This window comes from Martes martes, assembly GCF_963455335.1.
Source record: "Martes martes genome assembly, chromosome: 13".
In the NCBI taxonomy this organism is placed as follows: domain Eukaryota; kingdom Metazoa; phylum Chordata; class Mammalia; order Carnivora; family Mustelidae; genus Martes; species Martes martes.
The window spans coordinates 52,375,305-52,403,190 of record NC_137901.1 but is presented as its reverse complement, the minus strand read 5'-3'; the positions used below and the strand labels follow the sequence as shown (position 1 = coordinate 52,403,190).

At 40.2% G+C, this 27,886-nt stretch overlaps 3 protein-coding genes and 1 long non-coding RNA gene across 5 annotated transcripts in view; 2 read left to right on the top strand and 2 right to left on the bottom strand.

Moving 5' to 3' along the window:
* The window catches only part of LOC308353839 (myosin regulatory light chain 12B), a 17,921-nt gene extending 6,039 nt beyond the window's left edge, over nt 1-11,882 (bottom strand). The window contains exon 1 of the mRNA XM_080820936.1: nt 11,497-11,882. The gene's annotated coding sequence lies outside the window, so the exon portion shown is untranslated. The remainder of the gene's footprint in view (nt 1-11,496) is intronic.
* On the top strand, nt 11,879-17,730 carry LOC308353841. Its single transcript, XR_013967816.1, has 3 exons — nt 11,879-12,090; nt 16,732-16,804; nt 17,212-17,730. It is a non-coding gene; the product is annotated as an uncharacterized lncRNA (long non-coding RNA).
* On the bottom strand, nt 15,362-27,841 carry LOC308353840 (myosin regulatory light polypeptide 9). Of its 2 annotated transcripts, none has more exons than XM_080820937.1 (4): nt 27,551-27,841; nt 21,222-21,420; nt 20,617-20,778; nt 15,362-17,304 (listed from the first exon to the last, which is right to left on the bottom strand). In XM_080820937.1, exons 2-4 carry the CDS (start codon nt 21,403-21,405, stop codon nt 17,132-17,134), a joined length of 519 nt encoding a protein of 172 aa, XP_080677063.1. In that variant the 5' UTR covers nt 21,406-21,420; nt 27,551-27,841; the 3' UTR covers nt 15,362-17,131. The 2 variants fall into 2 exon arrangements, with proteins under 2 accessions (XP_080677063.1, XP_080677064.1); XM_080820938.1 differs by lacking the exon at nt 27,551-27,841 and adding an exon at nt 22,773-23,252 and having other exon boundaries at nt 15,525-17,304.
* Nucleotides 27,317-27,886, top strand: part of MYOM1 (myomesin 1) — a 152,822-nt gene continuing 152,252 nt past the window's right edge. Inside the window, exon 1 of the mRNA XM_080820935.1 lies at nt 27,317-27,886. The gene's annotated coding sequence lies outside the window, so the exon portion shown is untranslated.

The following is a 27,886-nucleotide window of genomic DNA, read 5'->3' as shown; positions in this document are numbered from 1 at the left end:
AACTTTGGAATTAGAAAGTCCTAAGTTCAAATCTCAGCTCCACCATTACTAGCTACATATAACCTTGGAAAACCCAGAGAGACCAGAGCAATTTTTCCATCCAATGTCTTCATAACTGCCCTATGAGATAGGTATTATCTAGGTTAAAATATAAAACCAATGGCCCTATGTAGTAAACAATGTTGCCCTAAGAGAGGCTTGGCCTTTGTCCTCTCTGCTTCTGGGAGGTAATCTCTAAGCCTGTGGAGTGTCCTGCCTATATCTGGGGTCTTGGGTCACATCAGACAATCTAACAATGTAATTTATTGTGGGGGTTATGGGTCATATGTTACCAGTTTGACCTCCCAAGGGGCTAGAGACGAAGGTCAGCCACAGAGTAGCTATGTGGTGGAGCCCCAGTAAAAACTATGGCTATCAAGGATCAAGTGAGCTTTCCTAGTTAACAATACTCCATGCATACTGTCACATCTTGTTGCCAGGAGGAGTAACACTGTCCCTGGAAGAGGACAACTGGAGCTCTGCATTTGGAACACTCCTGGACTCTGTACCACACATCTCTTTCCTTGGCTGATTTTAATCTGAATCCTTTTACTGTAATAAACCATAACCAAGGATATAACAGCTTTCAATGAATTATGTGAATTCTAGCAAAATTATCAAACCTGATAATTGGGGGCCCAAACTTGCAACTGGCATCAGAAATGAGGGTGGAAGGGGCGCCTGGGTGGCTCAGTGGGTTAAGCCTCTCTGCCTTCGGCTCAGGTCATGATCCCAGGATCCTGGGATCAAGCCCCGCATCTTGCTCTCTGCTTAGCGGGGAGCCTGCTTCCCCCTCTCTCTCTGCCTGCCTCTGCCTACTTGTGATCTCTGTCTGTCAAATAAATAAATAAAATCTTAAAAAAAAAAAAAAGAAATGAGGTGGTCTTGGGGACTGTTGTTTAACTCTGCAGCCCCATAATATGAAATCAAATGACTGGCTGGGCAGTGGCTGACCAAGGCAATTTTGGACTTTGGTCTCTAGGACTTTTAGTCATGAATTTTCTTTTCTTTTCTTTCTTTTCTTTTTTTTTTTTTTTTTAAGTAAACTCTATACCCTACATGGGGCTGGAACTCACAACCCCGAGATCAAGAGCTGCATGCTCTATCAACTGGGCCAACCAGGCACCCCTAGTCTTGGGCTTTTAATCTACGCTGTTTATTTCTCTTTCTTCAATTCAAAAAACAAAACAAAACAAAAAAAAACAACCCACCCTCCACCCCAACCCCAACCCTGGGTATTCTGAAGCTTGGCTTAGTGGTGCAAGTTTGAAGTACACCAGCCTTAGAATTCTTATTCTAAACATAGAGTTCATATTCCAACACCTTCTCTACCCCATATAAGTGTTAGTTTTCTCCTCTATTCTGTAACAGTTTATTTGAGTTTATATTGAAGGTTATATTGAGTTATATTGAAGGTTAAATCAGAGACAGAATGTGGTCCACCAGCAAGGCACCTGTCTATGCTTTAATTCTTCTTCCTATTCCAAAACTGGTGATTACAACTTTTTTGTGCTAAAAATTCTGATTCTATTTCTTTAAGATATAATACGTAAAAAAGACAGTAAATCTGAAGGCAAGAATTAGTTCTCTCAGTATCTGCAAATTATGTTTGTAATAGAGTCATTTAGAAAAACATCCCAGAGTAAATTTTTATTTTTAAAAATAGTCAATTGTGTCATGCTAACCCTAGAGCTACCCCAAAAGTCTATAGTATTGAAACATTTCTGAAGCTTGGTTGGGGTTCTCCAAGAAGCTAATGCCAAGAAGGGATTAAACATGCAAAGGTTTTTATTAGGAGCAATGCCTGTGAGAGAACGGGAGGTAACCAGTAAGGCCAGAAATGCCACTAGATGGTAAGACAAGTCTGACCCCAACAGTGAAGGCAACAGGGAAGGAAGGTGAAAAACAATCAAGGGCAATTCATCAACGGCCCTAATCAAAACAGATTACAGAACAGGTAATAAGCTCAATGTAATAACACCATAATTTCTTCTAAAAAAGTTTTTCTCTCTGTACTTCACTTTAAAACTATACACACACACACACATATATATATGTGTGTGTGTGTGTATATATATATATATATATATGTGATACCTATATGCTACACACATACACACATAAAATATCAGCTGAAAAGTGAGGCAAAGTTGTAGCAAAACAATCAATCTGAAAGGAACTATCCCCCCAAAAGAAACTACCATCCTCTTTCCCCTTTCCATCTGAGATAAGGATCTTGGCCTTCTCTACTTTCTCGCTTCCCACTCACTTTCAACCCATCACAGCCTGGCTTTTTTTCCCCTCTACTGCAACTGCTTTCAAACTGCCAAATCCAGTCTAACTCCTTGGATCACTCTGCTGTGTTTGACATCATGTTATGCTTCTTTTCTTTGGAGCCTTAACAACTCTTGGCCTTGGTGAACAGTAATAGTAGAAATGAACTGTCCAAGACAAACTATAAGAGACTCTTAATCTCACAAACTGGGGGTTGCTGGGGGGAGGAGCCTAGGGAGGGGGTGGTTGGGTTATGGACATTGGGGAGGGTATGTGCTATGGTGAGTGCTGTGAAGTGTGTAAGCCTGACGATTCATAGACCTGTACCCCTGGGGCTAATAATACATTATCTGTTAATAAAAAAATAAAAATAAAATAAAATCCTTAAAAAAAAATGAAAGAAATGAAGTGTCCAAAATGGAAAAGGGCAAGTTTCCCAACCTTGAAGACATTCCACTATAACAAGGGAGACTCTTAAAAAAAAAAAAAAAGAAAAAAATTATTTTGAGAGAGAGCACAAGCAGGGCAAGAAGCAGAGGGAGAGGGAGAAGCAGCAGGAAGCTGGACATGGGGCTTGATCCCAGGACTCCAGAATCATGATCTGAGCTGAAGGCAGACGCTTAAATGACTGAGCCATCCAGATGCCCCGCAAGGGAGACTCCTAGTGATATCGGAAAGGTTGGCTTATGTACAAATGCTACATTTGACTTGATGATACCAATTTACTCTTCTCTCAGTTCTATTTCTATGACTGGTCCTCCTCCATTTCTTGTTAGGCTTTTATCTTCACTCACCTAAATATTCATGTTTCCCAATATTCTAGCGGTCCATGGCTTACTAAAATTCTTTCCATTCTGCTTTCCTTGGATGATCTCATCAACTCTCACTGGTCTGACAACATTGATGACTACCAAGTCTTTATGTTCAGGCCTGACCTTTCCCTTGGGCTACAGACTCTTAAAACCCAATTGCTTGTGAAAGGCACCCATTTGGACACCCCACAGACACTCATAATCAATGTGTTGAACACCGAATTCATTCTCTTCCTGTTTCTAAATTTTCTTAGCTTTCTGTCTTCTCTCAGTTAACGATACCATCATTTACCAATTCGCCACGCCAGAAACCTAGAGTCATTCCCAACTCCTCCCTTCCCTGGTGAATCAAGCCTTGCTTCTTGAATCTTTCTCAGGCTTGCTCATCTTCCTCATTCCTCTCCCACTACCCTAAACTGGGTCTCCATTATTTCCGTGTAGAATATTTCTATAGCCAACTAACCTATCTTCTTGCTTTTTCGTCCCTCTAAACTGCCCTTTACATTCCAGCCAGTGGTGTCGAACATATGAATATGACCTTACCTTTCTCTTAAAAATCTTCTTTGGCTCCCCACTGCATATAGTGGAGAGTTTAAGTTCTTAAGCATGGTCTACAAGGTCCTCCTTTCCATACACTAGAATGACCTCTCCAGCCTTATCTCTAGCCATTCTTTGTACTTTTCCTTCAGCAGCACCAAACTGCTTGTATGGAACCATGCAGCCTCTTACCTTGTGTACTTCTGTTCTTGCTATTTTTCCAGCCCCAAAATACTTTAAGACCAGCGAGAAAATTAAAGGTTTACTCAACTTAGGGCTCCATTACCATTTACTGAGTGACTCATGTGCTAGGCACATTATGTGCATTACACTTAACATATCTGCTTTACCAATATGAAGAAAGTGAAGTTCGAAGCTATTAAAAAACTTTCCCAAGGTTACCTAGTGGCAGAGCCAGGATCCAAACCCCATTTATTAAAGGTTATTTCTACCTTTATATTATTCACTTTGTACTATATGTTCTTCTAATCATTTTACCACAAAATTTTTAAAAAACTTTCAATACTATCAATGTAATCCAACACTGACCTTTAAAAAAAAAAGATTTTATTTATTTATTTGAGAGAGAGAGGGAGTGTGTGCAAGAGTAGAGGGAGAAGGAGAGAGAGAAAACCTCAAGCATACTCCCCGCTGAGCAGGGAGCCCCGTGTGGGGCTCAATCTCACAACCCTGAAATCATGACCTGAGCCAAAATCAAGATGAAGACACTTAACTGAGTCACCCAGGCATCCCTCCTCTTCCCTCTCCCAGTGATTTCTGAGCAGTGACTTTCCTCTGAATTCAAGTCCTCAAGTTTTCAAATAAATTCAGACAATAACTGGGGAAACCAACACACAGAATAGAACTGCATAGTGGAATGGACTGTGTAATCTAGATTTATTTGTGACAGTGACATTATTTCCTACCAGTCATGGCCTTGGTTTGACATCATAAAGGCTTGAAACCTTTACCTTGGACTGTGAAATTAATGTTTAACCTATACATGTTAAAGAGAAAACAATAATCAAACCCTATCCATAAACTATAATTACAAAAAAAAAAATCCATATAGACCAGCATATAATGTAATCAAGAGCCCTCAACTGCAGTAAAAACTTCTCATTTCCTCCTCAAAATTTTTATTTCATTATTTTGGTAAATTTCTCATATAGCATGAACTAAAGGTTATATGTACTGGGCACAGAGTTTACAAGAAGGGCGGGGGATATAGGAATACTGGTATATGTGGCTGTGGTGTCAATGTATTTACATAATAATATACATGTCTGCAAAACACTTGCAATACTGATGTATAAATCAAACCATGGGCACGATAATCACTAATAAGCAGAAATTGCTTGTGAACTTCATCAGCCTGTATGACTTTATTGGCTTTTATGGGGCATATTCTGGCAGCTGCCTAGAACTTCGACATTCCTTTGAGGCTTCTTCCTTTAAGTGTTTTAAGTCAGTTGGTTGCTGTCGCCATATGGCAAGTAAACATTCTCTCACAGCAGTTCACCTTCTGGCCTCAATCTTGGCTGCACATTAGAATCATCTTGGAAGTTTAAAAAAATTGATGCCTAGGTCCTAGTCTGCTTTAACCCAAACTGAGTGATGATGGGTGGGGCCCAGTGACTGCTATTTTAAAAAGTGCATTGGGCGATTCCATGCAGGAGGGTTGAGAACGGAAAATTAACCGTTTAGAAGGCGCTATTTATGTACTGAGTCCCTTCAGTTTTTAAAATTTGGTCATTATGTTTTAATGGAGATGTTAGAGACCTGGATACTAATGCCACTTCCGTCATTCACAAGTTACATGACTTTGGGTCATTTTAGCTTTCCTGAGCCTCATTGTCCTCATCTATAAAATAAAAGAAGCAGATCAGAAGTCACAAACTGCAGCTACCAAACTATACGCAATTTTCAGGAAGGTTCATTTAATTTTCCCAGGGGTGATTTTTTAAAATGCCTTTTTATTTTTTAAAAGATTTTATTTATTTATTTGACAGACAGAGATCACAAGTAGACAGAGAGCCCAATGCGGGACTCAATTCCAGGACCCTGGGACCATGACCTGAGCTGAAGGCAGAGGCTTTAAGCCACTGAGCCACCCAGGCGCCCCTAAAATGCCTTTTTAAGTAACTGAATTAGTTTGCCAACATTTTAAAAAGCCAAATAGTTACTTTAATAAAAACAAATTTCTGACATCTTGAAAAACTGTATAAGGGGTCACTTGACCGGCATTCCCAAGTTCCTGTAATAATGAGTATTCAGTGAGCAATTCCCACTACTCCCTACAGCTTCCTGTCACAGCTGGAATTTGTTTATGTGACTGAGAGCCTCTGAGAGCTCTGAACTTGTTCCTTGGCCTCTGAGAACATCTGAACTTGTTCCTTGGCTACAATGGTAGCCAAACTCCAAGATGACCCTCAACATTTCTCTTGCTCTTGTGCAATCCCATCCAACAGTGAAAAGGGCTGACCTGTGTAGGGAGGTAAAATAATTTTCCTTCTACCCTTCTGACTTCTTGGCTGACACTTCTGTAATTATAGATTCACAAGAGACAAACAGAAATTTACTAACATGTATATATGGGAGATACCCAGGCAAAAGCCTACTCTGAAAGGTAACTTAGAAGTCAGCTTAGACATCATCTCCAGCTAAAGACAAAGAAGGAAGTATGTGTGAGGGGAAGAGGCTAGTTGCAGAAGTTGCACAGTAAACAGGGTAAGGCTTGTCATGTAGACTAAAGTCAGGGCTTTCTCCACTGATAAAAGTCTAAAGTTGTCTCCAGAGGGTTGGACACCATTGTACATTTATGTCCTGTTTTTAGGCAAATAGGACAGAGAGCTTTTCTTTTGTCTGTTTCTTCAACTGCCTTCAGCTCAAAACAATCTGTATGCCAAGGTAGCTTATTTTGGAGTGGCATACTCTGCTACTGTTCATAACCAATAGGATATTGCAAAAATGATGGTAGGTGATCTTGTAATATACCTTCGCCTTGCTCTTCCTCAAACTACTCAATCTGGGGCAAGCCAGCACCAGGACACAAGGGCCCTACACAGCCCTATGGAAAGGTCCATGTGCAGGGAAGTGAGGTCCCCTGCCAAGAGTCAACACCAACTTGCCAGCCATGTGTGTCAGCCATCTTGGAGGCTGCTCTTCCTTCAAATGATTGCAAATCCAGCTGACACCTGGACTACAACCTCATGAGACTCAAAACCACTAGCTAAGCTGCCTTGGAATTCCAGACCCTTGGAAACTGTTTATTGCTTTTTTAAGGTGCTGAATTTGGGGTAATTGGTTATATAGTACTAGAAAACTAGTAAAGCCACTGTGTTTCCTTGGCTTCTTTAAAATTAAAGTAGGACAATGATTTATTTCAGAATTATGGCCACAGTCAAGTTTGTATTAGACAGAAAATTTTGATTCCAGGTTAGAAAATTTTAATTTCTTCTATTCTCCAAGTTCTATGGGCTCTTCTTTTTTAAAAAAGGTTTTATTAATTTTTAAAGTAATCTCTACATCCAATGTGGGGCACAAACCTACAATCCCGAGACCAAGATTTACATGCTCTACCAACTGAGCCAACCAGGCACCTCTCATTTTTGCCATTTTAAAAAGATTTTTCTAGTAATTTATAGCCATTCCATATAGGTTTTTATTTTATTTATTTATTTATTTATTTATTTATTTATTTATTTATTTTTAAAAAGATTTTATTTGGGGCTTGATCCCAGGACCCTGGGATCATGACCTGAGCTGAAGGCAGAGGCTTTAACCCACTGAGCCACCCAGGCGCCCCTCCATACAGGTTTTTAAATGTTAGCCCACAGTTACTCACACTATTTAATTACTTTTTTAAAAGTTTATTTATTTGTTTTTAAGTAATCTCTTCCCCAACGTGGGGTTCAAACTCATGATCTCCTGAGATCAAGAGCTGCATGCTCTGACTGAGCCAGCCAGGTGCCCTTAGGTGGGTGCCTCTTTGAACTGCAACAGAGGCACCACTTCCTCAACATTCCCATCAACACAATCCTATTCTTCTGATGCCTATGCTGATTTTGCTAGTTCTTCTTGCTTCCTAATTGGAGTTTTTTCCAAAGATCTACTTGAACTATAGTGCTTTTCTCAGGTACTGGTTGAAAATCAGGAGCATAAAGCTTCCTTTCAAAAATGAGGTAACTGGAGAGGGAAGAGGAGCAGATTTTGTGAGCAAAGGCATGACGAAGAGTTCAAGTTCCAGCCAAGCTCCAGCAGAATGGTAGTGGAGTCCCAGGGTCAGGACACTTAAGGGATCTCCTTTAGCAAGGTCAATTTGTAAGTAGAGGCACAAGGTGAGGCCTAACAGTAAATGAATGCAAAAAAGCACAGAGTCGTTCTGCTAAAAGTTAAGGTCATTTCTGATTTAATTCTCACGCTCAGCATGGCCTGTCAGAAACTTTAGAAATTTCTCATGGATTCCCATGGTCATTATTGTAGTCAAGACTAATGTTAGTGCTAATTAGGAGGATCAAATGACTGGATACATGAGCAACAGTCTGAAAACAGCAATCATAAGGAGAATTTAGTATATAATCAAGCCAGAACAGTTCACAAAATTAACCTTATATACTTAATGACATATTACCGTTTTTATACTGCATATTTAGGCCAGTATGTAATCAGTTCTATAAATTATTATATTTATTATTTCTTTTACAGAGCCAAACACAATTTTTACAGCTTTCCTCTTGGTACCAGCTAAGCTTTCCTCATAGTATATGTATTTTAATATTTACCACATACATTATAATGCTGTCATTTTTAAATTACAGGTTTTATGATCATCCCAGCTGGCAGTAAACTTTCGATCCCCTGAACTCCCATATATTATTTCGTTTTATTGCAGTGAAATTTATATATGGTGAAATGCAGAGATCTTAAAAATGAGTTTTTATAAATGTGAACCCCCATGTAACCACCATTGCAATGAAGTTATAAATGTTAACATCACTCCAGAAAGTTCTTTCCAAGTCAATGACCCTCTCCCATACAACCATTGCTTAGATTTCTATAAATCAGAAATTTATTTTTTAAAATTTTTAAAAAGATTTTATTTATTTATTTGACAGACAGAGATGACAAGTAGGCAGAGAGGCAGGCAGAGAGAGAGACAGGAGGAAGCAGGCTCCCCGCTGAGCAGAGAGCCTGACGTGGGGCTCAATCCCAGGACCCCGGGATCATGACCGGAGCCGAAGGCAGAGGCTTTAACCCACGCGAGACACCCAGGCACCCCTATAAATCAGAAATTTATTAACTATAAATTAGTTCTGTCTGTCTTTGACATTTTTTAAAAAAGATTTTATTTATTCATTTGACAGATAGAGATCACAAGTAGGCAGAAAGACAGGCAGAGAGAGAGGAGGAAGCAGGCCCCCCTCCGAGCAAAGAGCCAGATGTGGGGGGCTTGATCCCAGGACCCTGGGATCATGACCCGAGGTGAAGGCAGAGGCTTTAACCCACTGAGCCACCCAGGCGCCCCTGTCTTTGACATTCTTATAAATGGAATTATATTCTATATTCCTGACTTCTTTCACTCAATATAATATTTGAGATTCATTTATCTTGTTGCTTTTATCAGTGGTTTATTCTTTTTTTACTGCCCAGTAATATTCTCTCGCCATGTCATTTACTTACACATTTTTTATATTGGATTGTATGGTATAATAGTGCCTTACACTTAGTAGGTGTTCCATAAATATTAGTAAAGCAAATACATACGTATGCCTCCTTCCTATCACAAACAGAGTTACATATACATATATAAGGTAGATCCTGGATCTGACTCCCAAAATAATCTTTTCTCTATGGTCTACCCATGGTTCAGCATTAACTCTACTTCAGTCTTTCCCAAGAGATCCTCAACAAAACTTACCAGTTAACCCCTGTTCCATATCTGGAGGAAACAACACTGATAATAGACAATAACTGAGTGCTAAATATGTGCTAGCCCTTGGTCTAAGCATTTCACATATATTAACATATTTAACCCTCTGAATTAATGATATAGGTGCTATTATCTCCATTTCTCAGATGACAAAATTAGGGCAAAGAGAATAAACGATTTGCCTACAGCCACACAGTTAGAAAATGGTAGAGTTTATATTTTGTATCTGTACTCAGGAAGTCTAGCTCCAGAGCTTGTACCACTGGCCCCTAATATCCTATATATATAGACAGCTCAAATTCTGTATCATGAAAACATGGATAGCTGGTTGGGGGTACCAAGCAATGTCGCCACACAGCTAAAATGCAGAATAAGGAAAATACGAAAGGTGCTGGCAATGAAACTCATCCCCAGATACCTGATGTCTTTGAATCCTAGAAAAGAGGGACAACCAGCCCTATTTACAGGCTCTTTTATTTCCTAATACCATGACCTTCACCTGGGGACCTATCCTTCAGAAGTTTCAGTTCATCCTGTCCAAATTCAGTCTCATTAAAGCATAAATGATTATCAAGCCAGCCATTATAAAAGTTGTTTCATTCAACAGAGCCTGAACAAACAAAAAGCTGTGCACTTAGTTACGAGGTCCAGCGGGGTCCACCTAATGCTTACAGAGAAAATGGACGGCATATGTGAATCCTTCAAGTGACCTTGGGCAAATTATCTCACTTCTCTGGGTTTCAGTTTCCTCAACTATAAAATGAAAGATGATCTATAAAACAGATAATGTATTTCACAAGATAATCTGTAAAGTTCTTTTGAATTCGAAAATGTTATGATTCTTCTCTTATCAAAAGATCATTCTAAGTCTATCTTAAACAAAGGCTGCCAAACTAATCCTCTAACACCCCCTTTCTTCATATTACTCCCTTTCTAAAGAACACAAAATGACTGCCTAATGCCTCTTACATAATCTCTTATTTCTCGGTCAAGTTTTCAAGACATCTGTAAAAATGCCTCACTTATTTACCTACTTACCCTTATATCCAGCTATTATTCATTATATTTCTTGTTCCATTCAAGCTAGTCTCCCCGTCCCCCCACCCCTGGCCTCTTTCTCACACAACACAATTCCCACCTTTTCAGTTTTTAGTCTTGTTACCTCCTACCACAGATCCTGCCAGAAATACCTAAGTTCTACCTCCTAGGGCTAAATCCAAGGTCTTCAATAAGGTCATGTTCTTTCTCCAGGAAATCGTTCTTGACTTTTGTTATTCATCCTTTTCTTCAATCAACACGAATGAACTAAATCTTTACAAGATGCAAGACACAGTGAGAGTTACAACTCCTACGGAAATCATTACATTTTAGCCTGTACCAACCATGCACTCCGACACAGGTACTCTAATAGTTTCCTCGGACACTTCATCTAAGGCAAGCAGCAGGCACCAGTAGACTCCTACCCACCACAGCACCTAGCACCATGTCGGGACACAGAGCAGGTGCTCAACACCTTCATCGGCCGACTGGGCCCGAGAGAGCAAGGCGCTGGCAGCGGAGCCTCTGGGCGGTCGGAGGCACCAGGTGGGTGAAGTCAGCCGGGTGACGCAAGGGCCGGTCTACCCTCTGCTGGGGACCCAGCCACCTCTTCCGACAGGGCGTCTCCCTAGCCCAGCTTCATCTGCCCGGCCGCTGTTCGGCCTCTCAACTTCCAGGCGGAGGCCGGGCCACTGCCAAGACCTTCTCGCCCACCCTTCTCGCCCAACCTGACAGGTCCCGCAGCCCCCGGCCCCCCGCGCCCCGGCCCCTTGGGGCGGGGTCCGGCGGCCGGCGCGAGGCCGGAAGGGAGGAGGGACGGACGCGGCCCGAGGGGTGTCGTGCGCAGGGGCGAGTGCCACTCACCGCCGCCAGACACCAGAACCCGGGCTGCCCTGCGCGAGACGAGGAGCGACGGCGACGACGGCTGGGCTGCGGCGCGACAGTGGCGGCGGCCGGCACTTCCGCCTGGAGAGGTGGACCGGAAAGCGCACCGGAAGGCGCGGCTGGATCCAACTCGGGACGTGGGGGGGATGCAAGAGGTGTTCTCGCTCAAAACCGAGCGAAGCGAATTGTGTGGGCCGCGGAGCCGGGCTAGGGCCGGCGAACACAGTCTGGCCTTTAGTTGTCTTCTGTGGCCTGTGGGACCTGCTGCTGCATTCCCCCCCTTGCGTGCGGCTGTAGTCCCGCGGCCCGCCCTCCTCCCCCGCCCGGCGTGGCGAGTTCCCGCGGCCCTTCCGCATTCCCCGGCTGCGGGGCGCCGGTCCGGTCCTGGAATTTGACCCGGTGGGGCAGGGCGGGGCGCGCTGCGATCCCTCAGGATTTGGGGGTCCCCCGGCGCCAGAAGCCGCCCACCCTGGACTCTCAGAGTTAGCACGGGGAAGTAAAGCTCGCGTAGTTCCATTTGAACTTGGGGTAAAACAAGTGATTGTTTAGGGTGCGTCCCACGTAATACGGAAGGTAAGAGGGCGGCGGCCGGGCGGACCCTGCCTGCTGGAAAACCCTTTCTTTTTCAACTGGGCTCCAACCGGAGCTTTTCTACCCTCACATTTTAAGGTTTACCGCCTTACAGACCACGGCCAGCCTATGACCGTTTCACTCCCCTTCTAACCACAAGAAAGTCTTATTCAAAATACTTGCTTTCCGTTGGGTCGATAGATGACAAAATTGCACACATACAAGTGCTCACACATTATAAAATGTTCTTCGTCAAAACAGGAAACCACAAAGCTACATTATTCAAGGTTTGTTCTAAATAGCGTTTGTGCCCATAACCTTCAGTTCCCTCACTTGGAATAATAGAGATGAATAGCACTATTTCTGGATAATGGAGAGTAAGTCAACTTAATACCAAAACTTTATTGAGCACTTGTGACTGAAAGTGTGACAGATGTTGGGGGGAGAGGAATAAAAATGCCTTTTATATTCTACAAGTCTTTGATGAGAAATTCCTAGATAGTAGGAGCGATGGATTCGGTATTCTATAGTAGTTCTTAAATAACAGCACTGTAAGCAAAACCTGAAGGGCTTTGTAAGATTCTTGAGCCCCAACCCCAGATAGATGTCGTAGGTCGAGGCTGGGGCGTTAATTTACATTTCTAATAAGCACCCTGGGGATGCTGATGCTGTGGTCCAGATCATTACAGAATGCATTTTTCTCATAACTTGAAAAGCAATTTATGAAGTCACACCTGGTTCTAAAACATTTACTTTCCCTTGGCTTCAGTCTGCTCTTTGGTTCAATAGTGTAATTTTTAAATTCTACTCGGAATCAAAAGATTTTGGCTTCCTTAGGTCTATGTCGTAGAGTTCTTCAAGAGGTCTGTTACCATCCCATAGCCTTCATCTTGGCCACCTTAATTAAGACCCTGACTGTACGTTGACTTTGATCTCCATATTTCTTTATAGAACTGTGCTTTTCAGTATAATAGTCATTAACTACATGTGGCTATTTAAATTGAAATTAAAAACTCTATTCCTCAGTTTTATTAGATATATTTTATGTGCTCAATAGTCACATGTGTCTAGTGTCCTTATTGGAAAGTACAGAGGGGATTTCTATCATCACAAAGTTCTACCGGAGAGCCCTGTTCTAAACCATAATTCGAGGGTATACTGTTTTCTAAATTCAAAAGAAAAATGTAATATTTATTAATGAGAAGCTGAATATCTTAATATCTAGCATTTAGGTAATGGCTAATTAAAGCATATCCTTGTGAAAGATAATTGTGGTCATTGAAAAGAATGGTTAAAAATAAAAATGGTGGCTATACCAAAACATGAAAAGTAAGTTAAGATGTATTAAACTAAAAAACAAACTGTATATTCATTACAACCATAAAATGTATGTGGATAAATAAGATATGTTATGACGTTATTTGAGTAGGGAGATAGAATCTAGGGTAAAAGGATACAGGGACTTGGACATTCAAGAGCAACTGGAAATGGGAGAAGTAGGATTGGGAAAACTGGGCATTTCTTCCATGTGATGAGTTCTGGCAATGCCTTCAAGGACAATAAAAAACCACGTTTCAGGGAAATCAAGAAATTGTACACTTAAGAAAGACATAGAAAGATACAAGTCTACATATTGGATCTACCCAGGAAATCGAAAGTGAATTATTTGATCATCTTGTTAGTACCAGGAAACTAATAGGCTTTTAAATGTACTCTTATTCAATCCTGATTACAACCCTTTAGTATGATAAAATTCTAGTTTGAGCTAATTTAGTATCAAACAACTATGGACCTTTCTCTTAACCTCAGCCTTTTATTCCAACTACCATTAAACTCCCATCACCTACCCTTCCCTCTCTTAAGGGGGAGGAGTATCGATTTTTATTTCTCTCAAAGGATAATCCTACAACATGTGATCTAGGTTCTATTCCTTCCTGTCTCCTGGATATGATTCATTTTTGTGTCACTGATTGTTTCCTCTACACTTCCTCCTCTACAGACAGGTTTGAATTTCTAAAGATGAGCCCTTTGATCTTGCCGTTTCTTTAAGCTTCTCTTCATTGCCATGCTTCAGAACCTCCATTGGTAAACAGAACAAGAATAACTTTTTGAATACCTACTGTGTCCAAATCATTTAGCTTTAGTGTTTCTCATTTTCACAGGACACTTGAAGGTTATCATGCCTGTTATATAGGTGATGAAACTGAAGAATGACCTGCCCAAGGATACAAAGCTAGCCAAGTAACAGGTGAAATTCACTCAATCAAGTCTGGTCCCATATTGCTCTTAGTCACAAAAAGTACTACTTTATATATTAATAGATTATGTTCCTATTATGAACCAATAGCATTTCTTCCATTTTACAAATGAATAGGGGTCCAGGGAATTTAATTTAAGGTTACGAAGCCATGTAGAAAAAATGGGATTAAAATGCAGATTGGCTTGATCCCTAAACCTAGGCACTGTCCGCAATTTCATGCTGCACTATGGATCCTGCATTCAAAACTCTACCTAGGGGCACCTGGGTGGCTCAGTCAGTTAAGCATTCGCTTTCGGCTCAGGTCATGATCTCAGGGTCCTGGGATTGAGCCCTGCATTGGGCTCCCAGCTCAGCAGGAGCCTGTTTATCCCACTCCCTCTGCCCCTCCCCTGCTTATGTTCTGCCTCTCAGATAAATAAACTTTTAAAAGAACAAAGAAACAAAACAACCACTTCTACCTAATAGAGGTAGCAAAGGTGACCAGGGACTTGTCAAATCTAGTGGCCCCATTTAAATTTTACTATATACTCAGCTTTTCTATGATTTAACACTGCTGATTTACCTCACTCTTGAAATGATTCACTTGATTTCCACAATACTGTTTTTGTGGCTCTACCTCTTCAAGCCCTTTTATCATCTTTCTGATCCTTCTTACAACTTTTCTGCATATCCCTGACCTAGGTGCTACACCTCTTGTGTCCTTTTCCCCTTCATATTTTATAGGAAATGATTGCCTTTCCTTTTCAGAATATGATTTTACTAGTCTCATATGGTTTGGCTTTCTCCCTTTTCCCCCCAGTAGCACTCATCACTTCCTGCTCTTGAGTCCTACTCTCCTTGACTGACTTAAACTTGGACCCTGGAGTCCAGTGATAATATAATCATAAGCAGGTGGGTAAGGGACGCTACCGCAGTAGGCTGGTTTCATGAGAACTTTGGAATGTAGGACTTTCTTCTTGGAGACTGGTTTTTTAGTCAAATCCATGTTGGAGTTAGATGCTTTAGTCTTTTCTTGGCAATTATCTTTACTTAAGTAAAATCTAGTTACTGTGTAGAGAATGCTGTTACCATATTAGGAGACTTATTTCATGCATGGGAGACCATTCACTATTCCTAATGGAAGCTGATTCTTTGAGCAGTTATTTGAAATGAAGGGGATACTGCAAGAGCACATTTTAGTAGATGAGACACATTGTTTCTATAGTGGAAACAATGTTATTTGGAAATTTATTAAAAACCAAAGTGACCCATGTTTTCAGTTGAAATGGAAATTCAATTCAACGAACAAGATTTTAGCATCATGGCTATGAGCCTAGGAAAAATATTTTGCTTAACCCACTGAATGAAATTCAGAAACACATAAAAGGCAATGAGTTAAGGGAGGTGCTAAGATTCTAATCTTGAAGGGCGCAGAAGCAGTCTTTCTACTTCTGCTCTATAAAGCTGGCTGCACCAGATTAAAGGATCTAGCTTACCTATCCTGTTGAGTGCAAAGGTCTGCTGCCTTGAAGGCATTCAGTAATTGTTTATTGAATGAGGTAATGGCTTTGTCCAAGGATAGTCTTGTTAATAGTAGCATAAAACACAAAGTTATTAGAGTAATTGTCAATTACTCATTTTTGTAGGCCATCAACTCTTCTCAGCCAGCTTTTTCTTGCAAAATTTCAAGATCTCTTTTAAATTCATGAATATTTGAAAGTTAGATTTTTGAAGCCTAAAGCAAATGAAACTCTGTCACTTCCTGATTAACTTTGAAACAGTCCTGTATTTCTGCAAATAGCAGAAGTTATTTTTAGGGCTGAAATAATGATCTCACTTTCCCAGGCATGTAGCTTCAGCTGTTTTGATTGTGGGCAGGTCAGGAATGTCCAAAATTCATACATGGCCTCATGGTGACTCTCTGCATAAACAAACATGGTATTTCAAGAGGGACCATTGTATTAAAAAAGAAATTACATGCAATAAAAAATACTGGATTGTATTTCCAACATTTTGAAATACAATACAAAAAAATCTTTTTGGTAAGAAACATTCCATAGAACCTTTTGGGCCTAAAATAGTTTAAAAATTAGGACAAATTAAAATTACACTCAGTGGCCTGGTCTAATTTTAAATGACATGAAGTAATGCACAAAAGCTTAGAATAGATAAGGAGGGATGTTGACAGGTATGTTAAACTTTAGGGTTTAAAGCTACCAAAGTGCATATCTATGCAAATTCTATAGAAAATTATTTTTAAAACTGAAAGACAAAGTACAGGAACCCCGATTAAGGCACTTAAAACTGGATTTCTTTGGGAGGGGGAGGAATATATAGTAGAGAGAGGATTGTTAGGGAAACTGGAAGGAATAATGGAGAGGTCTAACAACCATATCATTTTCTAGGATTTGTCTCATTTACCCTTCCTTGGAAGATGCAACTAACAAAAGCCGATTTTGGTAAATAAGTTTTAAACAAGTAAGTTTTTTATCATAAAGTTTAATTATGGTTCAGAAAAAATTGAGTGAATAACTTTCTCTGAAAAAATATACTGACTCTGTGTAGACTGCAGTTATTTTGGGAGGGGGCTGGTAAGTTAAATTGCCCTTTTTCTATTCTGAAAATCATAAAAAATCCCATTTCCAGTCTGATTATAGAGATGCATGTGCCCAAAATGGCCGAGAATAAATACAACAAGAAAGGCAAAAGCTGCAAAGCTCAGGGCATGCGACAGACTCTAAGAGAAAGTCTCAGAAATACCCAAAGTGGCAACAAGGAACGTTTGGCTGGAATCTGAAGTTCTTTTCAGTCATCTTTGTCTTTTGCCCCATGTTTAAGGATGCGCGTGAACTCAATATAATTGAAATTTCCCTTTTTGTCAATAGGCGCTTCTCTGTACAGCTCATCCACCTCTTCGTCTGTAAACCGATCTCCCATGGTTGTCAGCAGCTCTCTCAGGTAATCTTCCTGGATGGTGCCTAAAGAAGAAAGAACTGGGGATCAGAATACATACTACTTCTGAGGATTACAAGGAACATCTACACTTGAGCAAGTGTATAGTTCATGTTAAGAACTATAAACATGCAAATATAGGAAATAAGGGTTCTTCACATGCTTAAGCCAGCCTCAGCAGACAGCTGCCTAGCTCTATCATCCTGCTCTGCTCTATCAACTTCTGTCCCCGAGTCTTCATAATAGGGCCTATACCTACACCTAAACAATAAAGTACGATTAAGGAATCTAAGCCTCAGGGTTCCTTAAAGTAGCATGAGTGTTTAGCCTTTTTTTTTTCTTTTTTTAAAGTAAGCTCTACGGCCAATGTGGGACACCCCTGGCCACACTTATTCTGTAAGCAAGTAACACTGAATACCATTATCATAAACATCAATAAAGTGCTTCAGTCGAAAGAATACTGGAGTCTTGAGGACCAGTTTTTTGTTTTCAAGATTTTATTTTTAAGTAATCTCTACATCCCGTGTGGGGCTCAAACTTAGACCCTGAGATCAAGAGTCACATGCTTTACTGACTGAGCCAGCCAGGTGCCTTGAGGTCCAGTTTTAACAAGTTATGTTATTTCAGGCATTTCACTTTATCTCTGACTGTAGGTTGTTGGTTTTTTTAAAATACGTACAGAGAGATTTTTAATGTTTTTTTCTTTTTCACAAATCTAATTTAAACTTTATAACAAATACAGCCAGGCCCTGAGTGTGTAAAAACATCTGAGTATATATCTGAGCATTAACTGTCAAAGACACTGGGCTAGGATTTGGGGATGTGGAATGCTGAGTCAAAAGGTGTGCTTTTTACTCTGGATTTGTGATATCAAGATTCTCATAAAATTGGATTATACATCAAAATCACCTAGGGAGCTTTAAAAAAAAAAAAAAGCCCAGATGCCACTCTCAATTTATTATCTGGCATTGATTTTTTTTTTTTTTTAAGATTTTATTTTTTGGTAATCTCTACACCCATGGGGCTCAAACTCATGAACTGGAGATCAAGAGTTGCACACTTTTCCAGTCAGGCACCCCATGGCATTGATATTTTTATTTATTTTTATTTTTTATTTTATTTATTTTTTTGGCATTGATATTTTTAAAAGGCTTCCCAGGTAACTCACATCATGATGGAAAACCGCTAATGTACTAACACAAAGTTGACAAATGACCAAGCACAGAGATTTTTGAAATCCGTAATATAAAAAGAAAAATCTGATAATATTCTTGTATGTGAAATTAAGCTAAAACATCGACAATATATTCCTATAAAATGAGTTTTAAGCAGAAGGTCCGTTCACAAAAGAAACTCTAAACTTACAGGGTTTTTGCTAATTCCATTCTGTATTTTAAAATGTTTCTCAAGGGGCGCCTGGGTGGCCCAGTGGGTTAAAGCCTCTGTCTTCGGCTCAGGTCATGCTCTCAGGGTCCTGGGATCGAGCCCCGCATCGGGCTCTCTCTGCTCTGCGGGGAGCCTGCTTCCTCCTCTCTCTCTGCCTGCCTCTCTGCCTACTTGTGTTCTCTGTCTGTCAAATAAATAAATAAAATCTTTAAAAAAAAAAAGTTTCTCAAATGTTAAGACTTCTAGTTTGTAGAAATAAATCCTCATTTCCAACTATGTCATTCAACTATCACATAAACCTATCGTCGACTATGTGTGAGGAGGTGTGGTAGGTGCTAAAAGGGGTTACAAAGATGGGAACCTAACACTGTTGAAGACATAGAGCCACTGCTCTGGGTGTGGGGAGACTGTGATGATTGGGATTAAGTACACAACTAAAATAGAAGGTCAGGAAGAAAGATAATAAAATACTTCAGATGTGGAACGAAAGGAGAGGCTTCAAGTTTTCTTGGGACCAGGAGAAAATAGTATAAAAACACAAGTAAGACTCTATAAAGAATGTGATCATTGAGATGAGTTTGAATAGGTTAAGACATTTTACTCCTTTATGGCTTTATTCCCTTCCATTAAAAAAGTAACAACTGCTCACAGTCAAAAGCTCAATCAATACAGAAGTGCCTTTAGGAGGAAAAAAAGTAAGTTTCCTCTGCCTTTCCCTCCCCACACCCAACCCCTTCCAGGTATAACTGTTAAGAATTTGAGTTTTAAGAGGGAAGAGAAGGTGATATGATGAGGAAGGCACAGAAGCAGCAACGGTGGAGAGAAGTTAGGACAACAATGCATAGAAGAGCTTGGAAGTTGGGAAGATGATACAATAGTCAAGGATGGTATACCTGAATAGGCCTGATGAGGCCATACTGTGTGTGGAGACCACGCTTCCAACAGCAGACTGCGCTTGGACTATTTCAGAGAGTTCAAGTAGGGGCGCCTGGGTGACTCAGTTGGTTAAGAGTCCACCTCTTGATTCTGGCTCAGGTCATGATCTCGCGGTCATGGGATTGGGCCCCACATCCAGCTCCGCACTAGGCCTGCTTAAGATTTTCTCTCTCCCTCTCCCTTTGCCCTTCCCACCACCCCTCTCTTTCCCTCTCCCTCTCTAAAATAAGATAAAATAAAATAGTTCAAGTGATATGTAACTAAAGGGTGTGCCTCCCTTCTCAAAAAACATGCAATGTGAGTTACTCCCTTACGTGTCCCTTATATGCACTTCTGCCAAAGGATTAAGCATTTATGTAGTTAACTCATGGGGTTTTTTAAGAGTTAATTCTATGCCAGCAGTATGCTAAGCACTTTATATATAAATTATCTCACTTCCTCATTTCATCCATACAAGAACCCTATGAGGTAGGTAATATTACCGCCCATTTTGTAGTTACAAAAACAGAGGCTTAGAGAAGTTAAGTAACTTGCCCCAAATCACACAGCTATCATACAGAACAAGCATATGAAACCAGGGAGCCTGATTCTAGAGCAAAAGTTTAGATAACGAGATGTAAACAATCTTGAGGGCTGAGAGGTACCTGATAAACAAATACAGGACTGTACTGGGGTCGTGGCCTATAGCAATTCAAACTTTTTCCAAGACTGCTCTGGTGAAAGTTATTCATTCAACACAATTACTGAGAGATTAACCCTTGTGGAGTTATTCTAGCAAAAGGGTAACATAAGTTTCCTAAAGAAGTTCCAAATACACCTATTAAATTGTAAATTAAATATTTACGGGTAGAGGCAGTAAAATGAGTGATTAACATGCCACAGGAAAAGCCTGTCCCTAAAACAGGTACGGTATAAACCTGAGGGTATTATGTCATCATAGTTCAAGTTATTATATGTTTTAGTTACCACAACCAAAAATTAAATCACTTGGTAATTAAAGGTTACCTCAGACTTACCAGTTGCTTCTTCATCAAAGCAAGCAAAGGCATTTCTGATGACATCTTCCGGATCTGTGCCATTTAACTTTTCACCAAACATAGTGAGAAACATGGTAAAATTTATGGGCCCGGGAGCCTCATTCATCATGGCATCCAGATACTCATCAGTTGGATTTTTTCCTAAATAAAGAGGAGGGTCATAATTTTAATTACATCACAAAATGCACCAAGTATTCAACATACTGAACATTTTGACATGAGAGATTATTTATCATTTATACACTTTGCTGTTCGTATTCACAATAGTAAAACTTTGGGAAAAAGTCTTCTCAATGAATAAGGCCTGTATTAAGAGTCTAGAAATTGTATGCTATTCCACTGGGATGTTAGGAGGAATAATACTGTTGCTCTCATAATATCAGTGTTTACAACACACACATATAAAACACTGGCCCCCAACTCAATCCTGAGACTTGGCCAGAAATTTGCAGGTGGTCCAAGGGTCACACTTTGGGGAACACTGTTCCAGACTTTCAATCTTGGTAAACTACAACATTATTAGATTGGCTTCACAGGCATTACAGAAATTCTATTTAGTCTTTAATATTAAAACTGATCATTACCTAAGGAGGCAAGCATATCATGCAAATCTTCCTTGTCAATGAAACCATCTCTGTTCTGATCAATCATGTTGAAGGCCTCTTTGAATTCCTGAATCTGTGACTGATCAAACATGGCGAATACGTTGGATGTTGCGCGCTGGGGGCGCTTCTTGGTGGTCTTGGTCTTTGCCCTTTTGCTCGACATGGTGGCGTTTAAATCCTAATTAGGAAGGGAAATGCAAAAAGAAAAGAAAAAAAAAAAGATTAACAAAGTAAACTGAATAAAACTTCCTGACATGTCTGAGCTACTTAGAGATGTTCCTAAAAACTACTCAGCAGAATAGTACCACTTAGCAAAAAAATCTCACTCAACTAATCAATACTATTACTTACAAAACCAAACTAAAAAGAGAAAAACCAGACTCATGTTTTCAGTTTGCTCATCCTTAGTAGTCATGACATCTAATCAACAGCCTGTCACTAACTTCGAATTCCAGACTAAAACCAACATAAATTCAAAGCTCAGAGCCTATGAACAAGATTGTATGTCTCCCATACTGCTGGATAGCCAGATAAAGTACTGATAACCAAATCTACTGGTTTAATAACAATAGGGAAAACAAGAAACAAAACAGGGGTACCCTGGGGAAACAGAACTGGTTCTATACTTCAGTGTTATGGCAGTACGAGGGAATACTAATTCATCTTCAGCAAGTCTATCCTGCAGTCCTAGCCTAAACTAGCTGTCCCACTCTAAGGTGGAGAGAAAAGTATGGAGGAAGGCTAATTGATGGAATAGGTCTTCATCTCCTAATCTCCACTGTCAAATAGCATTCTTCCACTTGCAACTAACAATTTTAATTGCACCCTCCCTTCTGGAATCTAAGTAGTTTTAAAAACTTATTTGTTGAAAAGCTAACTGAAAAGTATAAAAAACTATGAATTCACCTATAATTTATTTCCACTCTATCCAAACCAATTTCTTTTTTTTTAAATTAATTAATTTATTTTAATAAACATATAATGTATTTTTATCCCCAGGGGTACAGGTCTGTGAATCGCCAGGTTTACACATTTCACAGCACTCATCATAGCACATACCCTCCCCAATGTCCATATCCCCACCATGCTCTCCTGTCCCCCCTCCCCCCAGCAACCCTCAGTCTGTTTTTTGAGATTGAGTCTTTTATGGTCTGTCTCTCTCCCAATCCCATCTTCTTTCATTTTTTCTTTTCCTACCTGCCCCAAACCAATTTCTTGCACAGAACCAAGCTAAATCACTTGAGGTGACTACATTCTCTAGACAAAAATCATAGCACAACACTTTTTAAAGCTATTTAGTTCTTTTAAAGAAGTTTTAGAAAGCATTTTAGGAGCTATGGAAACTAACTTGGTTCTCCAATCCAAATTTATCCCTGTAAAATTTAAGTTAAAAATTAAAAAAAAAAAAGCCTAATAATACCTAAAATTGAAAAGGCAATTTTCCTTTCAACACTCAATCTTTAAAAGACTACAAAAATTCGCTTGGAGTGAAAAGACACATAGCTATCAGATAACAAAATTTTACCGTACCATCCTTCAGAGCCGGGGTGGCGATGGTAGTCCGCAAAACCTCTACCAGCAAGACTAGGCCACTGTATTGAGTTATATTCTTCCAAGCAGGCCTAAAATAGGCACTCCTGAATTCACTCTCTGACCAGGACAACAATTTTAAAGCTTACGTTCTGAAAACAACATTTAGCTATGATGTAGCAAAACACTATGCCCTTGCTCTAAAAATAAATCTGTGGACCGCAAAGAATGAAGTACTACCTAGATCTCAGCACTGCAAAGTGACCTCAGAATACAATGGTTCCTATGAGCTTAAAGTTATTTCTTACATTCTTCTTTGATTATACCACATCACCCAGACTAAATTCAATTATAGAAATAATTAGAAAAGCTCTGCTTCAGTTTTTTTTTTAAAGCTAAATCTGTTCTCAGATTTTAGTAGGAAATTCCACAAAGGAGAGTCACAAATTCCAGGCCATCCACAAGAGCACTCGGTGATACACTGGAATGTGGTTGTTGGTAAGATATAGCCTACCCAACACAGAAGTTATGATATACACTCCTCCCCAATTAACAAGGTTTCTTTAATCACAATTTGGGAGGCTGCCTGTCATAATTTATCTGCACCATTCTCGAATGCTTATTATTCTGCAACACCTTTTGGGGGTAGGAAATACCATTATTATCTAAACTACATAGGGCTGTAATTTTTCCCTCTATTCTAAATGTACTTTCAAAATCTACAAAGAATTACAGTGCACATTATTCCTCCGTCTCTTAACTGTACTCAAGGAGTTGGGGCGAGTGGCTGAGACCCAATGAGTGACACAGATTTACCAGTCCACCTCTTTTTAGTATTTTAGGCATGCCATGTCTTTGCAAACCAAAGCATGTCTTTAAAAATAGTCTGTTTTGACAACACTGTCTTCCCCTCATGAGGCAGGAATGCCAGTTATTTTAAGAACAAAGAAACTGATGAGAATTATAGGTCAAATGGTTGGCAGATTTTTTAAACTATAAAACCTCATAATATTAAATTTGGTGGGCATCCTCTAGGTACCTTTTAAAAACACTTAGTTTGCGCTATAAATATATAGCGCTATAAATATAAAATATATTTTATATTTTAATTTTAAAGTATTTCCCATTTTAATTTTAATTTTAAAGTGTTTCCCATTAGTCTTTCTTTTATTTTGTTTTTCTTTTTTAAAGATTTTATTTATTTATTTGGCAGACAGAGATCACAAGTAGGCAGAGAGGCAGCAGAGAGAGGGGAAGGGAAGCAGGCTCCCTGCTGAGCAGAGAGCCAGATGTGGGACTCGATCCCAGGACCCGGGATCATGACCTGAGCTGAAAGCAGAGGCTTAACCCTCTGAGCCACCCAGGCGCCCCCATTAGTCTTTCTTTTAATCATACATTATTTAAATCTGCATTTCACTGTAAAATAGTTTGTAAAAATTATGAAGTTTTTTGGTTTTTTTTTGGTCAGCACTGACAGTGTCTCACAAAGAACTTTTCTTTAGCTCAATCAATACTTAATCACCAGTCTTTAATATGATCATTTAATTACATCAGTGTACATCAAGTATCAATAGTGTTAAACACTACTTAAGAATTAAGAAAGGTAAAGGAAGTGTCCTATCTTCAAGAAGCTTGAAATCTAGTTGGGGAAGCAACTCTAAAGAAATTAAACGATTGGTTAAACTTATGATTTGAATCACAGTTTTCATTCCTGAAACAGGACTCTTAAGTTAAAATAATGTGTGACAATAATGAAAAATAAAGGTGGTAAATGATTATCAGATACTGTAAGCTGAGAAAGATCTTTTTTCTAAAAGACTGAGGAAGTGAGGAAAGACCTCGAAAAACCTTGTACCATTTAGGAGCTGCAAGACATCCTTAGAATTAAGAGATTCAGATAATAGTTTTAATTCTAACAAACTAAGATAGTTAACTCTACCAAAACTGGTAGTATAACGTTAGGCAAGTTACTACCTGGGCCTTTTTTTTTTCCAAGGTGGTTGTGTTCTTGTGTATGAGTTTATCTTCCACAGAAACCAGGAGCCTTCCAGCAATCAGCAGTTCAGCTTCACAGTAAGTTGTTCTAAATTAAGGGAAGTGTGGGATTTTTTCCCTACCAAACTAAAAGTATGGGTGGAGGGGTGCCTGGGTGGCTCAGTTGGTTAAGCATCTGTCTTCAGCTCAGGTCACGATCCCAGGGTCCTGGGACTGAGTCCCACACAGGATTCCCTGCTCAGTGGGGAGCCTGCTTCTCCCTTTCCCTCTGTGCCTCTCCCCCACACCCCTCATGTACATGCATGTACTCTCTTTCTTGCTCACTTGCTCTATCTCGAATAAATAAAATCTTAAAAAAATATATATGGGTGGAATAAACACTGACATAGAGGGACCCAAATCAGTGACAGTGCTATAATCCCAAAGAGCAGATCACTTATGATATTATCACTGTCTTTCCTTCTGTGTGATTCTAGTTCATTATCCACTTTTACTTTCCCCAAACGAGTAAGACTAACTCTCCTCATGTAACAAGCCTTCAGCAAATGCACAACTCCCACAGAAGTTTAGAAAGTTAAGGTAAGAAACATTGAAAATACTTCATGCAGCAATATAAGTATTCTTTATATAGGACGGGAAGATATAGGCATCTGAGATTTTCAAGTTAAGAGTATTCTCACTCATTCTAAGTGAGAGCCTGGAGTCTATTTTTGAAGCACTTAATGAAAGATCTCTGGCGTGAAGACATATTTGTTGTATGAAACTTTAAAGCAGGGAAACTTTCAGTACAGGCGTCTACGAAATAGGAAAGGATTTCAGATGCACAAGAAAGTGAATGAAACAGTCAGTGGTGGTCAAGAAGATTCAGTTTACAGATCTACAGGAATATAACTTTGTTTTATTTATTTTTTTTAAGAGATTTTATTTATTTATTTGACAGAGAGAGAGATCACAAGTAGGTAGAGGGGCAGGCAGAGAGAAGGGAAGCAGGCTCCTCACTGAGCAGAGAGCCCGATGTGGGGCTTGATCCCAGGACCCTGAGATCTTGACCTGAGCCCAAGGTAGAGGCTTAACTCACTGGGCCACCCAGGTGCCCCTAACCTTGTATTTACATCAGGAGAGGTAAGTGTCGGATGTGTGTGTGTGTGTGTGTGTGTGTTTTAGTAAGATCAAATAGGAAGAGACTCAATTCAGGGTTATGACAAAAGGAGGAATAAAAATCACATAAGGAAGATGTTACAATAGATTAAGTGGTATTAGAGGCTTTTCTGACACATCAAGGGCAACCGGAAAATTTTTCAGCCTCTCTAGATACTATGGTTTCATTTATAAATTGGTATTGATCCATACTAATATTAAGATTACTCTAGTTATAATCCTAGAATGTAACATTTATGAAGTGGTAATAAATGTAAAATAATCTAGAGTTTTTTTTCCTACAGAACAGACACTCAAACTGATTGTATTCTAGGAAAATATGATACATTCTTCAAGGAAAAACGCCCATCTTAGAAAACACTTCCTAGTGGCGCGCCTGGGTGGCTCAGTCAATTAAGTGTCTGACTCTTGATTTCAGCTCAGGTCTCAATCTCAGGGTCTTGAGTTCAAGCCCGTGGAAGGGTTCCACACTGGGCCTGGAGCCTACTTAAAGAAAAAGAAAACAAAACAAACAAAAACACTTCCTAGTGTGATAGCATGTAGTATCCAGACCAAATCTCCTGTTTCATTTAATCAATGTACTTTATCCTCAAGCTAAGCATTTGTGATTTTTTGGAGCCAACTGCAGTTTTTAAAAAAAATACATTCTCAGGCTGGTGCTTCCTTTCCAAGTGAACCAAGTTTTCATTTCCTACGCAAACTTCCGGTTGAAGGTAGGATTAGATCTCAGACTGCCACACCCAAAGTTCTTAGCGCTTGACAATGGCAATTAAGTTATCAGGGTTCATTTGCCAGTAAAACCTCACTCTTGAAAATGGAAAGCTTTTCTGGTTAAGTTTTACCAAAAGCCTTCCAAAACATAAAACAGTAGTAATTTTAAGAAACACACTCTCCCTTCGTCTTCAGATATAAAACATTTTGCATTTAAGTTAAAATCTCAACTCAACCCTTATTTCTGTTCCCAAGTTCCGTTCAGAAATACATTCTTTCATATATCTACTCAACTACTGTAAAAGAAAATATTTCGGCAAACTGACATAACCCAAAGTCTCCACCCAAAAGGAACCTGGTGTTGCATTTTGGAGTTTTCTCAAGCTGCAAACTACACCCCTAGTCCCTTTGTAAAATATCACTTAAAAAAAGTTCTAATCATATAAGTGGATGCTGAGCTGAGGAAATTGCTAATTTGAGTTGGTTATTCCTACTAAACGTAGCCACAGCTGCAACAACAGCTGCAGCATGGGGAACACTGGGCTTCGGATTTTGCGCAAACTCTCTTGAATCAGGCAAGTTTACGTTAGAAACTAAACTTAGTGCTGGAGTCAGCGCCGCGGGACTCGGGTTTCGTAGGCCCGGCTGTCGCCGAAGATCGCGGCGCCAGCGAGCTAAGTCACACTTGCCGAGGTCCAAGTTTGGGCAAAGGGACAAAGTTCGCGCCTCGGTACTTCCGGGCGTGACTTCGATCTCAAAGCTCGCCGTTGAGCCCGGAACCAGGGAACCCGCCAGTACACCTGCCCAGGTGCGCTCCCGGCGCTGGCGGCCCGCAAGCTGCTGCCCACCCAGCCGCCCCGCGGAGATGGGTCCCCGGGATGGGCCTCACGCGCCGGATCGCAAGCACCACTCACCCTGCACAGCCGCGAGAATCCGAGCACTTGGGTAACCCCTCGCTGCCCTGGCTGCTATCAACACTCCTCCACTCCCAGACCCCCTAAAACCAATACTTCCGGCCTCCGCTCGGCAAACCGGAAGGGAGCCCAGTCACCATTGTCGGCCGACAGAGTGGGCCCGACTTAATAGAAAGGGGACGGGTGGGGGGAGTTCCCAGTGTGCTGGAAGGGTGCAGTTTTGAATGAGTGCACGGGAAGGAGTATAAAGCGGGCGACTCCGAACACAGAGTATTCTGTAATGGTTCGTGTAATGGTTCGACTGAGTTTCTGTCTTTTTATACCTCCTCTTACAAG